The sequence below is a fragment of the Castanea sativa genome, chromosome 5 (genome assembly GCF_040712315.1).
Source record: "Castanea sativa cultivar Marrone di Chiusa Pesio chromosome 5, ASM4071231v1".
NCBI classification, from domain to species: domain Eukaryota; kingdom Viridiplantae; phylum Streptophyta; class Magnoliopsida; order Fagales; family Fagaceae; genus Castanea; species Castanea sativa.
Window position 1 is genome coordinate 80,997,423 of NC_134017.1, and position 20,706 is coordinate 81,018,128.

At 35.3% G+C, this 20,706-nt stretch overlaps 1 protein-coding gene, 1 long non-coding RNA gene and 1 pseudogene across 3 annotated transcripts in view; all 3 read left to right on the forward strand.

Moving 5' to 3' along the window:
- Window positions 1–1,134: 1,134 nt before the first annotated feature.
- On the forward strand, window positions 1,135–4,569 carry LOC142634062 (pathogen-related protein-like). Of its 2 annotated transcripts, XM_075808332.1 has the most exons (5): window positions 1,135–1,375; window positions 1,454–1,612; window positions 1,689–1,821; window positions 2,282–2,580; window positions 4,177–4,569. In XM_075808332.1, the coding sequence occupies exons 2-5, from the start codon at window positions 1,463–1,465 to the stop codon at window positions 4,309–4,311; spliced, it is 717 nt and encodes a 238-aa protein (XP_075664447.1). In that variant the 5' UTR covers window positions 1,135–1,375; window positions 1,454–1,462; the 3' UTR covers window positions 4,312–4,569. The 2 variants fall into 2 exon arrangements, with proteins under 2 accessions (XP_075664447.1, XP_075664446.1); XM_075808331.1 differs by having other exon boundaries at window positions 1,136–1,612.
- Window positions 4,552–15,138, forward strand: LOC142635924 (putative disease resistance protein RGA1; annotated as a pseudogene).
- A 401-nt stretch (window positions 15,139–15,539) lies between these two features.
- Window positions 15,540–20,706, forward strand: part of LOC142634415 (uncharacterized) — a 69,241-nt gene continuing 64,074 nt past the window's right edge. The window contains exon 1 of the long non-coding RNA XR_012844168.1: window positions 15,540–15,648. This is a non-coding gene — a long non-coding RNA (uncharacterized LOC142634415). The remainder of the gene's footprint in view (window positions 15,649–20,706) is intronic.

A 20,706-nucleotide genomic window follows, 5' to 3' on the forward strand; every position in this document is an offset into this window, starting at 1 on the left:
ATTGGTCCGCTTATGTCATCCCTTACACGTACTGGATTGCTTGTGTCATCGCTTACACGTGCAGGGCTGCTTATGTCATCGCTGACGCATGCTGATGCAGGGCTGCTTATGTCATCGCTGACGCATGCTGATGCAGTTTCATGCCTTTGTTTCAATGACACTTGGCAAATTTCTATTGGTTTCTAAATAGTGATGGCAAAACCTAGCAGCAATACGTGGCGCTTTGTAATTGGTTGCATTTTGTGGACTTGGTAGTATGATGTGTCAGCTTGTGATAGGTCGGGAATTTTCCCTCTCTACAGTCGTCATCAACCATCAAACTCAAGCATTGAATGAAGATCTCATTTCAGCCAATAGGGTTTTGGGATTGATTTTAGATCCGTGGTTTTGGTGTTTTGATTTGGGTTTTTGGGGTTTCAAGGGTGTTTTCTAGAAATTTGGCCACCTCATAATCTTGGTTTTATGTAAAAATATTTGGTTGGATTTGTCCCATGGATTGGACTCGAAACAAAAACATTATGATGCTCGCACAAGGCTTGGGACAAGTGCGTCCATGCACTAGAATTGTTGGGATATGGACTTGTAACAAGTGTTTGACACATATCTATAACCTAATGGATCCATTGCATAGGAGCACTAGACCCAAACTAGTTCCATGGAGTTGGTATCTTATGAACTGGTAGTATGGAGCACACCTCTCACATTCGTGAGGCCCGCAGTCATATGAGAGTTGCACTCCATACATCATATGCATATGATAATTTTCTAGTTTGATGATGCTCTACAAATTAAATTCATGTAGGATCTACTATTCATTTAAGAGCAAGGAGTACCACATACTGGACTCCAACAAAATTGAATAAATTTTCATGACACTCTTTGTTTCCTTTTTTTTTTCTTTTTTTCTTTTTTTTCTTTTTTTGAGGGGAGGGGGTAGATAACAATTGCTGTCCGAATTGGACCACATTTAATTTCCATAGTACTAGGATTAATGTGGTGGTCCATGTGGAAATAGATAAGAAAGAAAAAAAGAATGGATATAATGTTAGGGAATCATTTAGTAGGTGGAAAGATAAGGTTTTCAACTACCATTAATAAATGCAAATTGCTTGGTTCATTAAGACACTTGCACAAAGAGTGGGATCTTTCTTTTGATTTTGGTTTTGCGCGCCTTAGAGAGAGAGAGAGAGAGAGAGGTTGAACTATGGTTTAAATATAAGTATAGTTTAGGCTTGAGGTGGTTACACAAATCTTGGAATTTTCATAATAGAGTTTCAGTTGACCGAGTGTCTAACGGGACTCTATTGACAGTGTATGTCTAAGCTTGCATGATCGAAGCTTGATCTCACTCAACCAAGTTCTTCATTTTTGCAAGGTAAACAAGCTTTAACTTTCAACCCTTATCTATATATATAATAATAGGTGAAGCTGAGAGAAAGTTAAACCTACATAGAAATTGAGCATGGCTACAGAAGAAGCTACACTACTTAAAACCATGGGAGATAAGTACAGGTCTTTCTTGTATGATGAAGCAGACGATATTGAATGGAGACATGGTGGGCCTCCAACATATGATGACGTTAACAAGCTCTTCGAAGATGGCAGGACTAAGGTGGAAATTAATTAAATCAAGATTTTTTTTTCTTCTTCTCTCTAGTTAATAGCTTATCTTGTTGCTTGTATTGCAGGAATGGCCTAAAGGGTCACTAGAAGAAATAGTGCAAAATGCTGTGAAGTCCTGGGAGATGGAGCTCTCACACAAGACTCGCTTGAAGGACTTCAAGACAATCAACCCTGAGAAATTCAAGCTCTTTGTTAATGGTAATAAAGATAAATTTCAAGTCATATTTAAAGCCCCCACTTACTTTTCTAATATTAATTACTTTTATCTAATTCATAAATAAATATAACCAAAAAGAAAAATGATCTGTAAATTAATTTCCATAAATCATGATCTACTATGTACATGTGACCTGAAAAAAAATCTAAAAACGCAACTTTTATCATAATTTTGATGTGATTAATTGTGAGCAATAAAAAAAAAAGTAATAAATTCATGTAATATTACATAAATTCATGTGAAAATAATAAATAATCTATCACAATCTGTTAGGTTAAAGTCATGGCATAAAAGTTGTGGTATAGAACAACCATTTGACCCTGATGTTCAAGGCTGTGACAAAAAATTAAAGACAGCTAGCATGACTTATTAATTACGCCGCCATATCTTTCATGATGAGCTAATAATAATAATAATAGGTGGTGAATTTTGGTGACACAGGAAGAGAGGGGTTATCAGGAGAAGAAACTCTAAGACTTGGGAGCTACAATGCGTTGTTGAAGAATTCACTGCCAAAGGAGTTTCAGTACTACAAAGCAGAGGAAGAGAGCTTTGAATCATCTCATGATGTATTTCGATCGGCTTTGCCTCGTGGGTTTGCATGGGAAGTACTTAGCGTTTATACTGGACCTCCTGAAATAGTTTTCAAGTTTAGGCACTGGGGTTTCTTCGAGGGACCCTTCAAAGGACATGCTCCTACTGGAGAGGTCGTTCAATTTTATGGATTGGCTACTCTCAAGGTATATATTTCATATACTGGCCCAAGAAAATAAATAAATCAGGCTTTCATCTAAGATTTTTTATTGTTTCTCCAAAAAAAAAATCTAAGATTTTTTATTCAACTGGTAATAATAAGAGTTCATACTTATTATTATATATATTGATTAGTGTTATAAGCAATATATTTTCATAATAATTGATTCAAAACAAAACTTAAGTGGTAAGTTGTTATAGAGTTTTATTTGAACTCACCATTTATATCACTTTTTCATCTACTGTTTAATTTATTATTAACAATTTAACACTTTAACTTTGTTGTGAAATTCTTCTTAAAAAAAATACCTTTGTTATGAAATTGTCATATCCGTAGCGTTATTTAATTATATTATATTATACGATATTGCTTAATAGAATACATATTTTTGCAAGGTTTTCTAGTGCTATAGGGGAAAAAGAATATTAAAGACAAGGAATCGGTGGTAATCTACTGGTGTAAAATTAGTATGCAGTTGAAAAGTTCAACCTTATAATTGTATTGATCCCACTATTTAGTATTTACTCGCCCACCAAATTGTTGTGGATAAAGTTCCTCAGCGTCATTCAAAAACTATATAATAAAAAAAATCTTATAAAAAAATAAAAATAAAAACACTTATGATTGTTTCGTTAAACTATAGTATGAATCATCCATTTCTTGGACTTTTCAAAAACCCATCACATCAATAATTATAAATTTTTCTTATAAAAAAATATAATTATAAAAATTGTGGTAGAAAATTGTGTCCCCTTTTTCATTATTCCTTATGGTTGAATTTAAAGGCTCAAATGAATTTAAATATAGTCGCATACTTCAATAGTCAAATTGATTGTATCTCTTTTTATTTTTTTTAACCCACCCAAATTCAGATTTAATTCTTAAAATTTAAAAAAAAAAAATGGGAAGAAATTTGGGAGAAATCAAAATCAAACTCACAACAATTTTTCTTAAAAGGAACCTACAACAGATTTTAACAATCAAAAGTATAATTTAATTTTTAAATAATAATAATAATAATAATAAGTTTAGACTACATAGTTTTTCCGTGGTCGGTTAGCCACCATGTTTTGTTTTCTATTTTTTGTTTTTTCTGCATGTGCTAACTGCGGGAGTAGCTTGTTAGCTCAAAAATAAGTATCAATAACAATAAAAAATGTCTCTACCAATTTACCAGCAAATAAGTAATTTTTTTTTTAATTCAAATAATTAGTAAGTTCTAGTTAGCTCAATTTATAAAATCTTTTGTTAAAAAAAAAAATTGATATTTTGGGGTTTGCATACACCAAATATCAATTTGTATCTTGAGCTAATAATAAAAAATAATTATCATAAAGCAAATGCCATAAGCTAAAATATTATTGATATGATATATTAAAAAAAATGTATTTTTTTGGGGAAAAGTATATACTCCTATAACTTCTTTTTTATAGAAAATTTTTTTGTAAACCCTAAACACTATGCTGGACTTTTTTAATAAATTAGTTAAATAATAGATGTAACTTTGTCGGCCTTGGAATTTGCAAGGCCTAAACTAATTAAAATCATTTGCTGGTTAATTACTAAATACATCCCTGCATAGGTTGATGAATCTCTAAGGGTAGAAGAGGTGGAGGTGTACTATGACCCAGCAGAGCTATTTGGAGGCCTTCTAAAGGGACAACCTGCAGCCACTGAAAGCTCCACTGCTACCCATAAATGCCCATTTTCCAAATAAAATTAAAATTAAAATTAAATCTACATTTTACCTAAGTAATGTAATGCTCTATCTGGTCATTTCTCCTCTTTCATGCTTTTGTTGTATTAAGCATGCTTGTCTTTTGTATGTACATTTCCAAATAAAATTGTATGTACATTTTACCTAAGTAATTCTCTATCTTGTCAATTCCTTGCCATCTTTCATGCCTTGGTTGTACCCTACAAGCTTGTAACCTTTTTTTTTAGAGAGATTCAACACATGGCGCTCATTCCGAATAATAGCTCTTTTATGATCAGAGCTCTTTCATTTTTAGACCAAAACACCAGTCAGTTTTTAATGTATGCAGGGATTGAATCCCAGATCTCTTATTCAACCATCAAAGATTTTACCAGTTGAGCTAATTGGAACCCGCTTATCTTCTATAACCTTGTTATGCAAAGGTTTGCATTTTATTTTTAATACATTGAGAGTTGGGGGTGACGGGAATGAAAATATCATAAGGTACTGGTCAAACTACAAGACTCTTGACAATCTGGATTTATTTATGACAATAAATTATATCTCAATACTTCAACAATATGTCACATATGTTCTCTATTGTTTGAGGCCTACAATGATAAATTTAATGAGATATTGTTTATTTCTAAATATAAATTAAATAATAACTATGGGGGGCGTTTGAAAAAAGATACCAAAAGGGCCTGCACTGAAGTATTTGGGCTTTGGTATTAGGCCCACAACAATTTATTTGTAGAGATGGGTGCAACAGACTAACTTATGGGCTCCTAATCTAAGGGCTAAAGTTAACAAGAATAGATGCTGATGAAAAGAGGCGTCGCAATACAAAAATAAAAGAAGTGCAAGGTTTATAAATGTCTTCTCGGTCAGCCAAGGGAGCTAGTCACACTCTTGGGCAGTACAAGTTTAAGAATACTTTCTCCTTAAATCTCTCGATCCCCCGTCTCTGGGGTATCCTCCCCTTTTAATAGTGGTTCCCCTTCTCATCATGGCCCTCCACATATAGGGTGGTTGATCTCCTTTTGATACTTGTCTCATCCCCCTTTGAAGGGTGTTCTGCCAGAGCTATAGGTTGTCCTAGCATTATTCAAATGTCATTCAGTCATTAATGCGGCTGACTTGGTTGGTATAGTATATTTAATGTAGAGGTAATGAGAGCTTCCTTGACAAATTTCCTTCTCTCTTTTCCCGTTCTAGAACTAGTATATATAATAGGGTCATGCTAACGAATGCCCTTAGGGCATTAGTTAACCATTCATTTTAAGAAAGTTTTAATACCACTTTTATGGAAAATGAAAAAAGCTATCAAAATATTAATTGCTTTATTTCATTTTCCCATAAAAACTTTCTTTAAATGGATTATTAACCAATACCCTTAGGGCATTCGTTAGCATTTTCCTATATTATATGATAATAGGTGAAACTGAAAATAAAAAAAAAAAAAAAAAAAAAAAAAAAGAAGAAGTTAAATTAGAATTCCAAATTAAAGTTCTAATTTTGCTCTATGTGTCATAAATTATTTATTCTTAAAGAGTTTTATTTCTTAATTTTAGAATCAAATGTGGGACCACATCATAAATATTCATCCAAGTGAGTTATTAAGTACAAAAATCAAGGAATCTAGAATAAATGAATCGTAAAAAAAAAAAGGTGCTTCACAATAATTAAAAAAAAATGGACAATTTACATTTTATATCTAATAATATCCTTATAAATTTTTTTAAAGAGTTAACAAAATACAAAAAAAAACTATCAATAGTATTTAAATGATATATATATATATATATATGAATTATATTATGCATCTTATTATATATCTTTAAGTGTGTCCATGCATATGCATGGGGTTACAAGCTAGTTACCATAATATACGAAATATAATTTCACAATCCAAATTAAAAAAAAAAAAAAAAAGTTGTCACATAATTAGCCAATACTAAAACTCCTAACTTTCATTCTTGCAAGGGCTCGATTTATTGCTAAAAAATTGTATAGGCTGGAAATATGGTTTTTTTCTAAAGAAAAATATACACCCACTGTAACTACTATAATTGATACAATCTTAACACTGATAATAGTCTCAATCAAAACTGAAACAAAACAATTTTTTTTTTACAAAATAGAAAATTTACTTTATTCTAATCTAAAGATATATGTGTGTGAAATTCCCTCTTAGAGAAATTTGAACCCCGATCTTTGCCCCACTGCCTTACAAAAACTTTGCACTTGTAGTTGTATAGTGACCATTACACTAAGGGTGCATGGTGGACATGGTTTTAAAAAACCGAACGGGGGGCAAAACCGGATTTGCCTCCCATTCCTTGTTTAACACAACTTTTGACTAGTTATTGGGTTTTTCCGGCACCGGACTAGTGGTTATAGCTCGTTCAACCGGCCGGTCCGGTCCGATTTTTAAAACCATGACGATGGAAAACCAAAAAAATTGTTAATGGCCTATAAAAAGTCCCATTGATTGCTAAGAATCTGAAAAGATGTGCTTGTTTGAAATAAAAAATATACCTACCGCTGTAATTGAATTATTGATGTAACAATAATAGTCTCAACTGAAAGAGTAGTTTGATGACCTAGACAAAGTGGAAGGAGGAGTTTATTGCCAAAAAAAAAAACCGTAGGATTATTCACGTACCACTGTTATTGAAGCAACCACAATAGTCTCAACTGAAAGAGTAGTTGATGGCCTAGACATAGTTGAAGGAGGTCTCAGCGATTGCTATAGTCTGTAGGCCTCCTGGTGTATGTCAGGTAGCTCATTTCTCTCCAATATTATAAAGAAACAAAAAAAATCAGTCAAATCCACAAGATTATAAACACCATGAATTCGGTTTAGTTCCCCAATATTTGATACCAAAACTAATGAATATGCATAATCTTTTTTGAAGGACACTGTTTGTATATATGATATTACCCTTTGCTCATATTATAATGGTGTACAGTATATGTCAAGTGGTTTCAAAAGTATGTAAATTGCTTGGGTTAGTGGAAAAATTGTGGATAATATTGCTCAATTGTTAATAATCTTCATCTAGAGAGCTTGCTTAATATCATATATATCTGTTAACATATATAGTGTTGTGGGCTTTAGGCCCAACTAGTTTACTTGTTTAGCACTCTTACTTGTATAGCACTCTTACTTGTACTACACTCATATTTACTTGTACTACACTCATATGCCTCCTATATAAAGGCACTCATGTATATTCTTTCAGTGAGAAATACAATACTATTCAATTCAGTATTTCTAACATGGTATCAGAGCCACTGCTCTGACCTTTTCTTAGCAGTTTTGTCTTTATTGGTGTAACTTCGTTCTCAATATTGCTTCCGCTGTCACGACAACTGCCGCAGCCTTTCGCCGTTGAACCTTCGAGTCTTCCAGACATCGTCCTCAGGTTCCGGACCTGCAGCAGCCGCCGTTGAGGAGTTCGAACACTGCAAAGACCACTGCCTTTTTCGGCACCGCCGTGAATATTGCTCCGAAAAATTTTCCGAAGGTACCACGAAGATCGTCTTGCTCCGATCTGCCTGCTCGTGAAAACCTTACAGTCATCGGAGCTTCCACGTGCCCTAACGCGCCGCCCAAAGGTTCGGCCCTAAAGGTCACGCGCCCACGCGCCTCCACGCGCCGATCTGAGCCGCCACGCGCTGCCACGCGCCGTCACGCACCGTCACGCGCCAGGTCCGTCCTGCTGACGTCAGCCCTAGACACGTCAGCCGCCACGTCAGCCTGCCACGTCATCTGCCACGTCAGCCTGCCACGTCAGCTTGCCACGTCATCGCTGACGTCACCTTCCAGCGCGCTGCTGACGTCACCTTTGACCGTTGACTTGGACCGTTGACCGTTGACTTTTCTGGAGTTGACTTTTTGGGGCCAGGTTCTCCTTACTCAGTTTTTCGCGTAGATTTCATTTTTGCAATCCATTTTTGCATATTTTGCTTCTAAATGAAGAATAAGGACAGGTCTTCTTCCTTTTGCAACAATCATCGCAGACAATCTAGTAAACGCTTTTGCAATTTTTGCAAACGTTTTGGCCATAATATTAAGACTTGCTTTCAGCGCAATAAATCAGCTGTTTCAGGTTCTTTTGCCACTATTGCTAACATTGAGAGTGTCCAACCAATGGCTCCCGTCTTTGCACAGTCTAAGTCTTCAGGTCGCACTTTCACCATGACCACAGATGACCTTAAAAACATCATCGCCAATGTCATTCGTATGGTTGGTAATGCATCTTATTCCTCTTCTCTCTCAGCTTTGTCCGGTATGTCTTCTTCCTCTTGGCTTATGGATTCTGCTTGTTGCAATCACATGACACCTCACTCATCCTTATTTTCTGAACTTAAACCTGCACCACACCCTCTTACTATTCACACAGCAAATGGTTCCACAATGTCTGGTCATAATATAGGTTCCGTTTCAACCTCCAACTTCTCCGTTTCTGGGGTCTTTAATGTTCCTGACCTTTCTTACAATTTGTTTTCTGTGGGACAATTAGCTGAATTGGGTTATCGAATCATATTTGATTATTCCGGGTGTATTGTGCAGGATCCAAGGAAGGGACAGGAGCTAGGGACCGGTCCCAGAGTTGGGCATATGTTTCCCGTGGATAACCTTCGTCTTCCCCTTGTTGCTCCTGTTTCTATTGCCGCAGCTGCTGCAGTTTCCTCTATTCCTTCTCTTGCTCTTTGGCATGCTCGACTTGGTCACGCATCTTCTTCTCGTGTACAACAATTGGCTTCTAGAGGTTTGCTAGGTTCAGTGTCTACAGAAAATTTTGATTGTGTTTCATGCCAATTAGGAAAACAACCAGCTTTGCCTTTCAATTCTAGTGAATCTATATCCACTGATATCTTTGACCTTATTCATTCTGATGTTTGGGGACCTTCTTCTGTCTTTAGTATTGGTGGATCTCGATATTTTGTTATCTTTGTTGATGATTACTCTCGCTATAGCTGGATCTTTAATATGAAACATCGTTCTGAATTATTGCAAGTGTATTCTAATTTTGCAAAAATGGTTGAAACTCAATTTTCTAAACGTATCAAAATTTTTCGATCTGATAATGCTCTTGAGTACACTCAATATGCTTTCCAAGCTGTTTTGCATTCTTATGGCACTGTTCATCAACTAACTTGTCCAGGTACCTCTCAAAGAAATGGTAGAGCCGAACGAAAACTTCGTCATATTCTTGACACTGTTCGTGCTCTTCTTCTCTCTGCCAAAGTTCCTGCTCCTTTTTGGGGCGAAGCTGCTCTTCATGCTGTTCATACTATTAATCGCATCCCCAGTCCTGTCATCCAAAATCAAACTCCATATGAGCGCCTTTTTGGGTCACTTCTAGACTATCACCACCTACGCTCATTCGGCTCTACTTGTTTCGTTCTTCTTCAGCCACATGAGCACAACAAACTCGAGCCTAGGTCAAGACTTTGTTGTTTTCTAGGTTATGGCGAAACTCAAAAGGAGTATCGGTGTTATGATCCTATTTCTCATCGTCTTCGTGTCTCCCGCAATGTTGTCTTTTGGGAACATCGCCTCTTTGTCGAGCTCTCTCACTTCCGTGCTTCTTTATCTTCCTCTTCTGTCTTAGATCTATTTCCGGATGAGACGCAAATTCCTTCTGTAGCTGCTCCTGACCCTCCTATAGCTGATCCTGATCCTTCTGTAGCTGCTCCTGATTCTCCTATTAACTTCTCTGTCCAACCACCAGAAATCCTTGATCCCTTTCCTAGTTCCCCTTTTAATGAACAGGTGGAAGATGAACAGGTTGAAGACGAGCTACCCAACCTTGATCCTGGTTCCCCTGCTCCTGCTCCGCCTGAAGATCATGTACAAGACATTCCACCTCGTCACTCAACTCGGGTAAGGTCCATTCCTGCACATTTACTTGACTATCATTGTTACACTGCCCTTGCTACATTGCACGAGCCTCACACCTATCGTGAGGCTTTCACTGACTCTTTATGGCAGATTGCAATGAAAGAGGAACTTGATGCATTATCTAAAAACCATACTTGGGACTTGGTCACTCTCCCCCCTAGGAAATCTGTGGTTGGTTGTAAGTGGATCTACAAGATTAAGACTCGCTCTGATGGGTCCATTGAGCGCTACAAAGCTCGTCTTGTTGCAAAAGGTTTTTCACAGGAGTATGGGATTGATTATGAAGAGACCTTTGCTCCGGTTGCTCGTATCTCATCTGTTCGTGCCCTCTTAGCTGTTGCTGCTGCCAGTAAATGGGATCTTTTCCAGATGGATGTCAAAAATGCATTCCTTAATGGGGATTTGAGTGAAGAAGTTTATATGCAACCTCCTCCTGGTCTCTCTGTTGAATCAAACAAGGTTTGTCACCTTCGACGTGCACTTTATGGTCTTAAACAAGCTCCACGTGCTTGGTTTGCCAAGTTCAGCTCTACCATCTCTCGTTTGGGTTACATGGCCAGTCATTATGATTACGCCTTATTTCTTCGTCGCACCGACAAAGGCACTATTTTACTTCTCCCCGTATGTGGATGATATGATCATAACCGGTGATGACCTCCCTGGCAGTCAAGAACTCAAAGATTTTCTTCAGCTTGAGATGAAAGATCTTGGACATCTCGCCTACTTGGGTCTTGAAATCACTCATTCTACAGATGGACTTTACATTACTCAAGCCAAGTATGCCTTCGAACTCTTGTCTAGAGCCGGACTCACCGATAGCAAGACCGTTGACACTCCGAGCTTAATGCGCATCCGACTCCCTCGGGGGAAACCATTGTCTAATCCCTCTCTTTATAGACGCTTAGTTGGCAGCCTAGTTTATCTCACCGTTACTCGTCCAGACATTTCCTATGCTGTTCACCAAGTGAGCCAATATCTGTCTACTCCACGATCGACTCACTATGCTGCTGTTTTGCGCATTCTTCGGTACCTAAAGGGCACTCTCTTCCATGGTCTTTTCTACTCTGCTCAGTCTCCTCTTGTTCTCCGTGCGTTTTCTGATGCTGATTGGGCAGGAGATCCCACTGATCGCAGGTCCACCACTGGTTATTGCTTTCTTCTTGGTTCTTCTCTGATTTCTTGGCGAAGCAAGAAACAAACTCATGTGGCCCGTTCTAGTATTGAAGCAGAATATCGTGCCCTTGCTAATACCACATCTGAGCTTCTTTGGCTACGATGGCTTCTCAAAGACTTAGGTGTGTCGTCATCCTCTGCTACTCCTCTTTATTGTGACAACAAGAGTGCCATTCATATTGCTCACAATGATGTCTTCCATGAACGGACTAAACACATCGAGATCGATTGTCATTTTATCCGTTATCATCTTGTCCATGGTGCTCTCAAGCTAATCTCAGTCTCCTCTACAGATCAATTTGCAGATATCTTCACCAAGTCACATCCTAAGAAACGCCTTCGTACTTTGGTTGACAACCTCAAGTTGGTCTCACATCCACCTTGAGTTTGAGGGGGGCTGTTAACATATATAGTGTTGTGGGCTTTAGGCCCAACTAGTTTACTTGTTTAGCACTCTTACTTGTATAGCACTCTTACTTGTACTACACTCATATTTACTTGTACTGCACTCATATGCCTCCTACATAAAGGCACTCATGTATATTCTTTCAGAGTGAAATACAATACTATTCAATTCAGTATTTCTAACAATATCAATGAGTTCACTTTGAGAAGAATTGTTTCAATATTTAAATATTGAAATTGTTTCAACATTTCCTCAGTAAACACAGCAATTATCTTAATAAATAAATATTAAATGTTTTCATTATTCATTGAGACTGCTAGTTCGTTATAAAATCCGAATAGTAGGAGCGAAGAAGCACAAGCACACCTGCTATTGCGTAATCTATTTCTCACTTTGCTCCTTATTTTTGTCATTCGCATTCTGTTTCTTCATTGTATTCTCAGGTTATAACTTTCAGTGTCCATTAACTATGGCTGATGAACTACTGTACTAGCTACTGATCTCTTGAAGCAGTAGGGTTCAATCGCTGTTCAGCAGGCTCAACAAGAGATAAACTTGATTGTTGGCGTTGATGAAGAAATCGAAATGCTTTCTAACAGTTTCAAAATCATCTAGGCAATGCTCAACAACGCTGAGGAAAGACAAGTCACGGACGAAGTTGTGATGCCTTGGTTTGATTAGCTCAGAGACGTGTACTACATGATGGATGACGTGTTGGACAAGTGGAACACTGCAAGGATCAAATCAGAAATTCAAAAAGAAGAAGAAAGAGCTGTTACTAATAACAATCCTGCTGCCCTGAAGAAGAAGGAGGTACCATGCTCATTCTTCCCCTCTCTGTCATGTTGTTTTCGTCAAGTAGATAACCTTTCTCTGCGTCATGAGATTGGTCACAAGATAAAAAACCTAAAACAAACATTAGATAAGATTCTCAAAGATAAAGTGACCTATGGGTTTGACTTGACTAGGCAACCCGTACTAGTTGAGCGACTAAAAACTAGTTCCCCCGTTGATGTGTCCAAAATAATTGGTCGAGATAAGTACAGAGATGACCTGGTGGGTTTGTGTTTCTGATCCTTTTGATCAGTGCATGGTGGCCAAAGCTATCATTCAAGAGGCTAACCCTAAACATGAATCCCTCAGTAATTACTGAATTTGAAACTCTTTTGGGTCAAATTCGTGCTTTAATTGAGGGAAACAAATTTCTTCTTGTCTTAGATAATGCGTGGACTGAAGACCCAACAAAGTGGGAGTCGTTCAAAAATACCCTCGAATGTGGTGCTCAAGGTAGTAGAATTTTAGTTACCACTCATAATAACAAAGTTGCAATGATAATGGAGAGTGCCCATATTATTAATTTGAGGGTATTATCTAACAAGGATTGTTGGTTTTTGTTCAACAATATAGCATTTTTTTTTTATAAGGATGTAGAACAACGTAACGAATTGGAAGACCTTGGCAAACAAATAGCAAATAGGTGTAAAGGCTTGTCATTTGCTGCAAAGACTCTAGGGAGTCTTATGCGTTTCAAAAGAAGTAGAGAAGAGTGGGAGGGAGTTTTGCATAGTAATTTGTGGAAATTAGAATATGTTAAAAAAAGGTCTTTTTGCACCGTTATTATTGAGTTTCTATGATTTACCCTTACCAATGAAACTTTGTTTTTCATATTGTGGTGTCTTTCCAAAAGATTATATCTTTACAAAAGATCAATTGGTCTTCTTATAAATGGCACAAGGATATATTGAGTCAAGGGAAAGTATAGAAATGGAAATCATGGGAGAAAAATACTTTGAAAATCTAGTCATACGCTCTTTCTTCCAAGATGTTGAGAATGATAATGGGGAAATAATAAGTTGCAAAATGCATGATATAGTGCATGACTTTGCCCAATCATTTAGGATAAATGAATGTTTTGAAATCAATGGTGATAAGAATTTGGGGATAGATTGTAAAACTCTTCGCCATTTAAGTTTAGAATTTTCAAAAGAAATGCAAAATCTTGAACTCATTTACCGTGCAAAAAATCTACGCACTCTCTTTCTTCACTATCGTGGAATGGACTATGAGTTTAACATGCACCTATTTGACTCATGCCATCACTTTAGATGTTTACGAACATTAATTTTGGATTGCCCATTTATGGAACTTCCAGATGCGGTGGAAATTTGATACATTTAAGGTGTCTCCATATTTATTGGAATGTTGAAATAGAAGAATTGCCTGAAACCTTATGTAATCTTTGTAATTTGCAAACTTTAAATATTGATAATATTGATTATTTCAAGAAATTACCACAAGGGATGGGTAAACTAATTAATTTAAGACAGCTTAGATTTGATACAAATCATACTGGCTGGTACAGACTAAAATTTCCAAATGGGATTGGGAAATTGACTTGTCTTAGAACATTAAGTGATTTCAACATAGGCGGTAAGGATGATAAAGAAGGATGTAAACTTGGAGAATTAAAAAATTTGAACCAACTTCGAGGGAGCTTTAAAATGCATGGGTTGGGAAATGTAGTAGATGTAGGGGAGGCCCAGAATGCAGAGTTGAAGAAGAAGATACGTCTCCACGATTTGGAACTAGATTTTTTCATTGACGGTCAATTCCATGAGAAAGTGGAAGAGATTAGAAGAAGAATGAAGAGTGATGTAGCAGTTTTGAATGCCTTGCAACCACCTCCACACTTGGAAAAATTATCAATTAGGGGCGTCTTGGGCGCCACAGTGTATTCTAATTGGATGACCAATTTGAAAAGTCTTCATATCAATCGGTGCTCGCAGCTAAAATGTTTGCCACCTTTGGGGAGGTTGCCGTTGCTCAAAGAATTAAATATACAGGGTGCAATATATGTGAAAAAGTTGGGAGATGAATTTTTAGGAATAGAATCCAAAAACAAAAGCAAGAAAGGCGACTGCCACATCATAAATATTTCCCAAACCTGAGAGTTCTCAAAATTGAGTTTTTGTACAGCTGTGAAGAATGGATTGGGATCGGTGGAAAGAGAGAAGAAGTGGAAGAAGAAAAAGATAGTGGTTTGGTTTTAGATCCAATAATAAAAATAATGTCATGGCTTGAAAGCCTGATAATTGGGGGCTGCCGCAAATTAAAGCGTCTGCCAGACTACTTGCGTACTACTCCATTACAAGAATTACACATTTATGATTGTCCAATTCTCAAGCAACGTTGTGAAAGAGAGATCGGAGATTACTGGCCCATTATTTCTCACATCCTAACAATCTACATTAACGGTTTTGATTCAATCAATAAGTTTGAGGCAACTCTCCTTCCTTTCTTCTCTCGTCTTGTTCTTTTATTTTTAATTTTGCAAATTAAATGGAAGTTTTAAGTTTACTTAACTCCAACTCTCATCCATTTAAAGTTGATATATTTTATCAGATTACCCAAATTCACAAACCCACTGCCACCAAATCATTCAATCTCGTATGCCCATTAATTATTTCCAAATCTAACATACTTATTTTTCTTTCTGGGCATTCGTAATGTTCTTTATATCTATAATTCCCATAAGCTGAAAATTCTTTTGCTTAAATTTGATAATTTTTTTTAATGGTCTTGGCCCTAGTTGGCCAAATCTTTTATTAGTATGGGTTTTGATTAAAATTTATTTTTCTTGTTCATTTTTGTTTTAATATCATAATATATGGGTCTTGCAAGTTTTGTTGATTTCCGAATTTAGATTAATCTAACACAACTAATGTGCTTTTCTTTTGGGCTTTAGTATGAGGTGGATGGGCTGAGTATGAGGCGGATGAACTAGTGGAAGAAGACATTGATGAGGGGGATTCGTGAAGCGGACAGATACATATTATGAGATTGGGTAGTAAGAGCAAGCAAGGTGAGATTCCCTTTTTACCAGCATGAACATTATGAACATTACATTTAAGTCTCTGTCCATATTACTATGTTGTGCCTCTTATTCCTACTTACGGCTAATATTCCCATTTTGGATTGACTGTTTCAATCCCATTGTGTGTTCAGATTAACAATTATAGCTATCAAAACTACTTTAGCTGTTTATTGATTGGTTTCATTGAATTTTTGTGTGTTTGTGTGTCGAGGTTCATGAATTTTAGCTACAAGTAGAGTTTTTGTGTGTTTGCAACATTATATTTACTCTTACATTAGAGCCAAAAGGGTCAATTCCTCCCCAGCCTCAAAGTGCAGGTTTGAGTGCTTTATTGTTTTTGCATCTACTATTCTTATTGTAATACTTTACTAGTCCTCTAGACCCTATCGTTTAAAAACGTCTTTAAATTTAGTTCAAAGGAAGTTTCATTTGTAGTCGTTGGTGTACATCTCATAACAAAAAGACAAGCCCATGGGTTGTCTTACATGTTCCTATGCCGTATTGGTGTACATGCCTGAAGATGAATACAACATTAATAAGGGGTCTTCAATTTCTTGAAGCAATGATCATGGAAAAAGGATGAAATTACATTTTGTGACTTGTGATATTACAATTGCACTAGCAACAACATTTTGGGCTTTGGACTGACCTGGACCCATGTATCATAATATATGTCACGAGTCACTACCCTTCGGCTCCACTTGAAGCCCAGGGGTTCAAATGAACCCCTGAACTGGCAATAAAAAAAATTAAATATAATTTTATTTTATTTTTGTTTTGACCCCTTAAAATAAATATTAAAGCACTTTATCATTGTAAGTGCACAATTGCACCTGGACCCAAAGACAACTACGGGCTCAGGCCCAATGAGCCTTAGACAATAAAATTTGTAGAGCGTGGGCTTGAAACCTAGGTTAGAAGTGCTGAGAACTTGATAACGGACTAAGAGTTACAAACACATGTAAATAACAAAAGATAATTGTAAATAGGCTTCCTCGGACGTAAGCCGAGGATTACTTCTGTATTATTTCTATTTCTTACTTAAAAGTTACAATTCTTAGTTTCTTTCTTCGTTTTTTGATCCCCCTTTTCTCTGGCCTTTACCCCCCTTTAATACTTCCTTTTCTGATACCTTTTGGACAGTGACTAGAAGTTTCAGCCCTACTGTTCAGGGGTCACCTCCCCATCAATGCGGCCAGGGAGGTAAGTGCAGAGCTTTTAATGCGGAGGTGGCAGCCTTTCCCCTTGATATTTTTTTTAACACTGGGGCATCTAGAAGGTTCAGGGTGTCCCCCTTTAACCATTAGTCTTCCCAGAGTTGTGCATTGACCTTCATAATGGAGTCTTGAGTTCTCTTGGATCTGTCTGAGGAGAAGCTTGCCCTCGGCTGTACCCTCGGATCCTCGGCGTATGGGCCAATTCATAGAGTTTAATCCTAGAGCAGGTCGGCCCTCCATGCTACAGTCCAAAGGCCCATATGCCCATTTGGGTCCTTTTACTCCCCACAATCATAATTGTTTTTAAAGCCCACCTGAAATAAGCTTAAATATGATCCTTTTAATAATATTTAGGACTTTTTAAACACAAAAAAAAATTTAAAAATTTAAAAAAAATTCAATAAGAAACCAATTTGATCTAAAATCTAGAAAAATAAAAAATAAAAAACCTAACAAAAAAGTAGGAATTTGTTAATTTTAAATTTTAGAAAAATGGTAGATCCTAAAAAATTTGAAATAAATCAATCAAATGAAAGATAAGTGGATAAATGATTGATTGACTATGTACATTAAAGAAATGTAACTCGTAGGATTGATAATGAAAATATAACGCAATGATTTCAAAATAAGAAATTTCGCAGAAATAAATTGTAAAACTTTATATATCGGGGTTTCTATTATGTTTTTGTTTTTGTTTTTTGTGATGTGAATATATTCAAGTTATATTTTGTTTTTGTTTTTGGTTTTTTTTTTCTTTTTTTGTGGAGAGAGTTTCAATTTATGGCATCTACTTTTGATGATAGATCTTTATCATTAGACTAAGATATCAATCAGTTTTGGTGTGGGCAGGAATTGTACCCCAAATCTTTTATTCAAATTATGATGTCCGCTCCTAATGATAGCTCTTTACATTTTGTTTTAGATTTTATATAATATATGTTTTTTATTGACCCCTTAGAAAATAATCCTAGAGCCGCCACTGCGACCCAAACCATAAGATACATATTTTGAGCATTTTAAAATTGATCTTTTCCTACTTTAAATAGTTATACATGAGTTTCTCAAGAAAAAAAAAATTATACATACCAAGAGCTTTGTAGTTTAATTGATTGACACTTCTTGATGTTTCCAAGCGTCAAGGTTTAAATCTCCTCTCCTCCATTGTAACAGCCAAATTAAAAAAAAAAACAAAAACAAACAATCACAAATCTAGGTTGAAATCCCTCACCCAAATATTTAATTATATAAAAAGTCATTACACAAGTTCATGACTAATTTAAAACTATAAATAATATATTTTCCCGGCATTGATGATTAAAATCCTTTGATTCTCTATGAAGAATTTATCTTGGCAATTACTTGTTATCAACTTCAAATAGATAACTCTTCTCAAAAAAAAAAAAAAAAAAAAAAAGACAAAACATAGACACAATTTTGTTTGGGCTGGGCTCATTTTAGAATTACATCTTTTACTCAGCTCTCACTCAAAATTGTCACATGAACGGACAAGCTACGCAAATTTCATTTCTTGGAGAAAAAAAAACATTTTAATCCAATTGCATGGTTACGCTCTATGTTCGGCCGCACTCATGAAATGGTTAAAAGCGTAAGTATAGTTTCATTTTTGAGCTTGCACCAACATTACTTTAATTTTTGGAGAAAAATAATTACTTTAATTAGAAACATAAAATAATATGATCCCTTGCATAATTAATGTACACATTTTTTTAACAGTATGGGCAAACTTTCATCTCTTGATCACAGCATCCAACAAAGCTTGAGCTTAACAAACATCAGAAGCAATGCTTATAGTTGCGTACATGTGAACTGCCTGAAGATAGATAGAACATTAATAAGTAGTCTTCAATTTCTACAAGCAATAACGATCTTGAAAATGGATGGAATTACATTTTGTGACTTGTGAAATTACAATTGCATTAGCAACATTTTGGGCATTGGACAAACCTGGACCCATGTATTGTAATATATTTCACGACCTGAATCCAAAAGATATATTTTTTGAGCTTTCAAAATTGATGTTTCCCTGGTTTAAATACTCACACTATACTCTCTCTCTCTCTCTCTCAAAAAAAAAAAAAAAAAAAAACACACTAACCCATTAATTACTTATTATAATTAATCAAAAAAAATCTTTCACACTCTTTTATATTTAAGATTTCACACATATATCCACAATTAATACAAAAATGCTTATTTTTAACACAAAGTTAAGTGGATATATATATAAGAGACATGAAAAAACCTATGTGAGAGAAGCCTATTTCAAATAGACAAACATGGACCAAAATTTGTTTGGGCTGAGCTCATTCAAGAGTCTAACCCCATTTTTAGCCCACTTTAGAATTTTACATTGAAAAAATTGCTTCATTACCCATAGTATATATGGACCTAGGCTGGAAAGCGTTGATTCATTAAAGCCTATAAGAAGAATAGGGAGAATCCTCGGCTCCCTCCTTAACATTGATCGTACCCATTGAGACTTTGTTCAATGTTGAGGATGAATGGGTTGGAATTGGATTAAGGCAGTTCTAGACATATATCTCAAATGCCATAGAAAGACTTAGCCGATAGACATTATGTGCCAACTACATTGTTTAAAGTTATACTAAGAGTATGTTTGATGAACTATAATAGATACTGTAATAAAAATAAAAAATTATAAAAAAAAAAACTAATCACTCTTTCAAATTTAAAAAATACTATTTTTTAGGAAATATAATTATATGAGTAAAATATTTCTTAAAATATATCTTAATCTTGAAAAACAAAATACTTTCATTCCATTTTCTTCATGGTTTTATTATTATGTTGTCACCAAATAAATGAATGATAATAAGTATAACATTACAACATCTTTTATTCCTTGTAATACTTATTCTTATTCCTATGTAATTACCGTTATAGTCTACTAAACGTTCCCTAGGTTTAACTTGAATCCAACCCTATAGTAACACTACCACTATTATTTTTTTTTTTTTTTTACTTTTTCACAAATCTAGACTAATAACTGATAACTAAATTATAGTTAAAATAATATTATTTGATCTAATTAGATAAAATGATTTTCATATATAAAATAATAAAAAATAGATTCACTAAATGTATATTTTAAAAATTAAACATAATTTGTACTATAAATATGGACTATTTCTACTATCAATAAATTACAAATAATAATTTGATATATTGTCATCTTATTTAAAAATTTATCAAACTCAAGTTCTTTATGATTTTTTTCCAGCAAAGTGGCATAATTCATATAGGTTTTTTCTACATGTAGATTGAAGGCATTTTTTTCTTCATAAGGTTGGGTTCAAATTACATTACTCAATAAGTTGTTAAGCATATACATTGATGGTGCCAAATATTTAGCAATTTGGCTCCACAAAAATCTATTTTATCTATTTTACCACCTTACTTTACAAAAGACCTAACATTAGTGGTTTTATTTTAGTATTGAATACAATATAATAATATAAACAACATAATAAAATAATATATCTACTACAATAAATAATAACAACAACCACCAACACAATAAAATAATATAGCTTTTAATATATATATATATATATTTTTTTTTTTTTTGCCTTCTTAGCTACAGTGCACAACCAAGGATGGTTGTGCACTGGAGCTCAACAGCCAAATTTTTTAGCTTTCCCTCCACCATTACAACATGATTTTTAGTATTAGTAGTGCTAAAAATAGTAATATGAATTTTTAGCACCACTAATGTTAATGCTCAGAAAAAAATCCATTCAGAAACTTCTAAATATCAAATAGACAAAAAAAGAAAAAAGGCTGGTGT

Coding starts and splice junctions, on each gene's coding strand:
- LOC142634062 (XM_075808332.1), top strand. CDS start 1,463: ATGGCTACAGAAGAAGCTACACTACTTAAAACCATGGGAGATAAGTAC. Junction 1,822..2,281: donor ATTCAAGCTCTTTGTTAATG/GTAATAAAGATA, acceptor TTGGTGACACAG/GAAGAGAGGGGTTATCAGGA. Junction 2,581..4,176: donor ATGGATTGGCTACTCTCAAG/GTATATATTTCA, acceptor ATCCCTGCATAG/GTTGATGAATCTCTAAGGGT.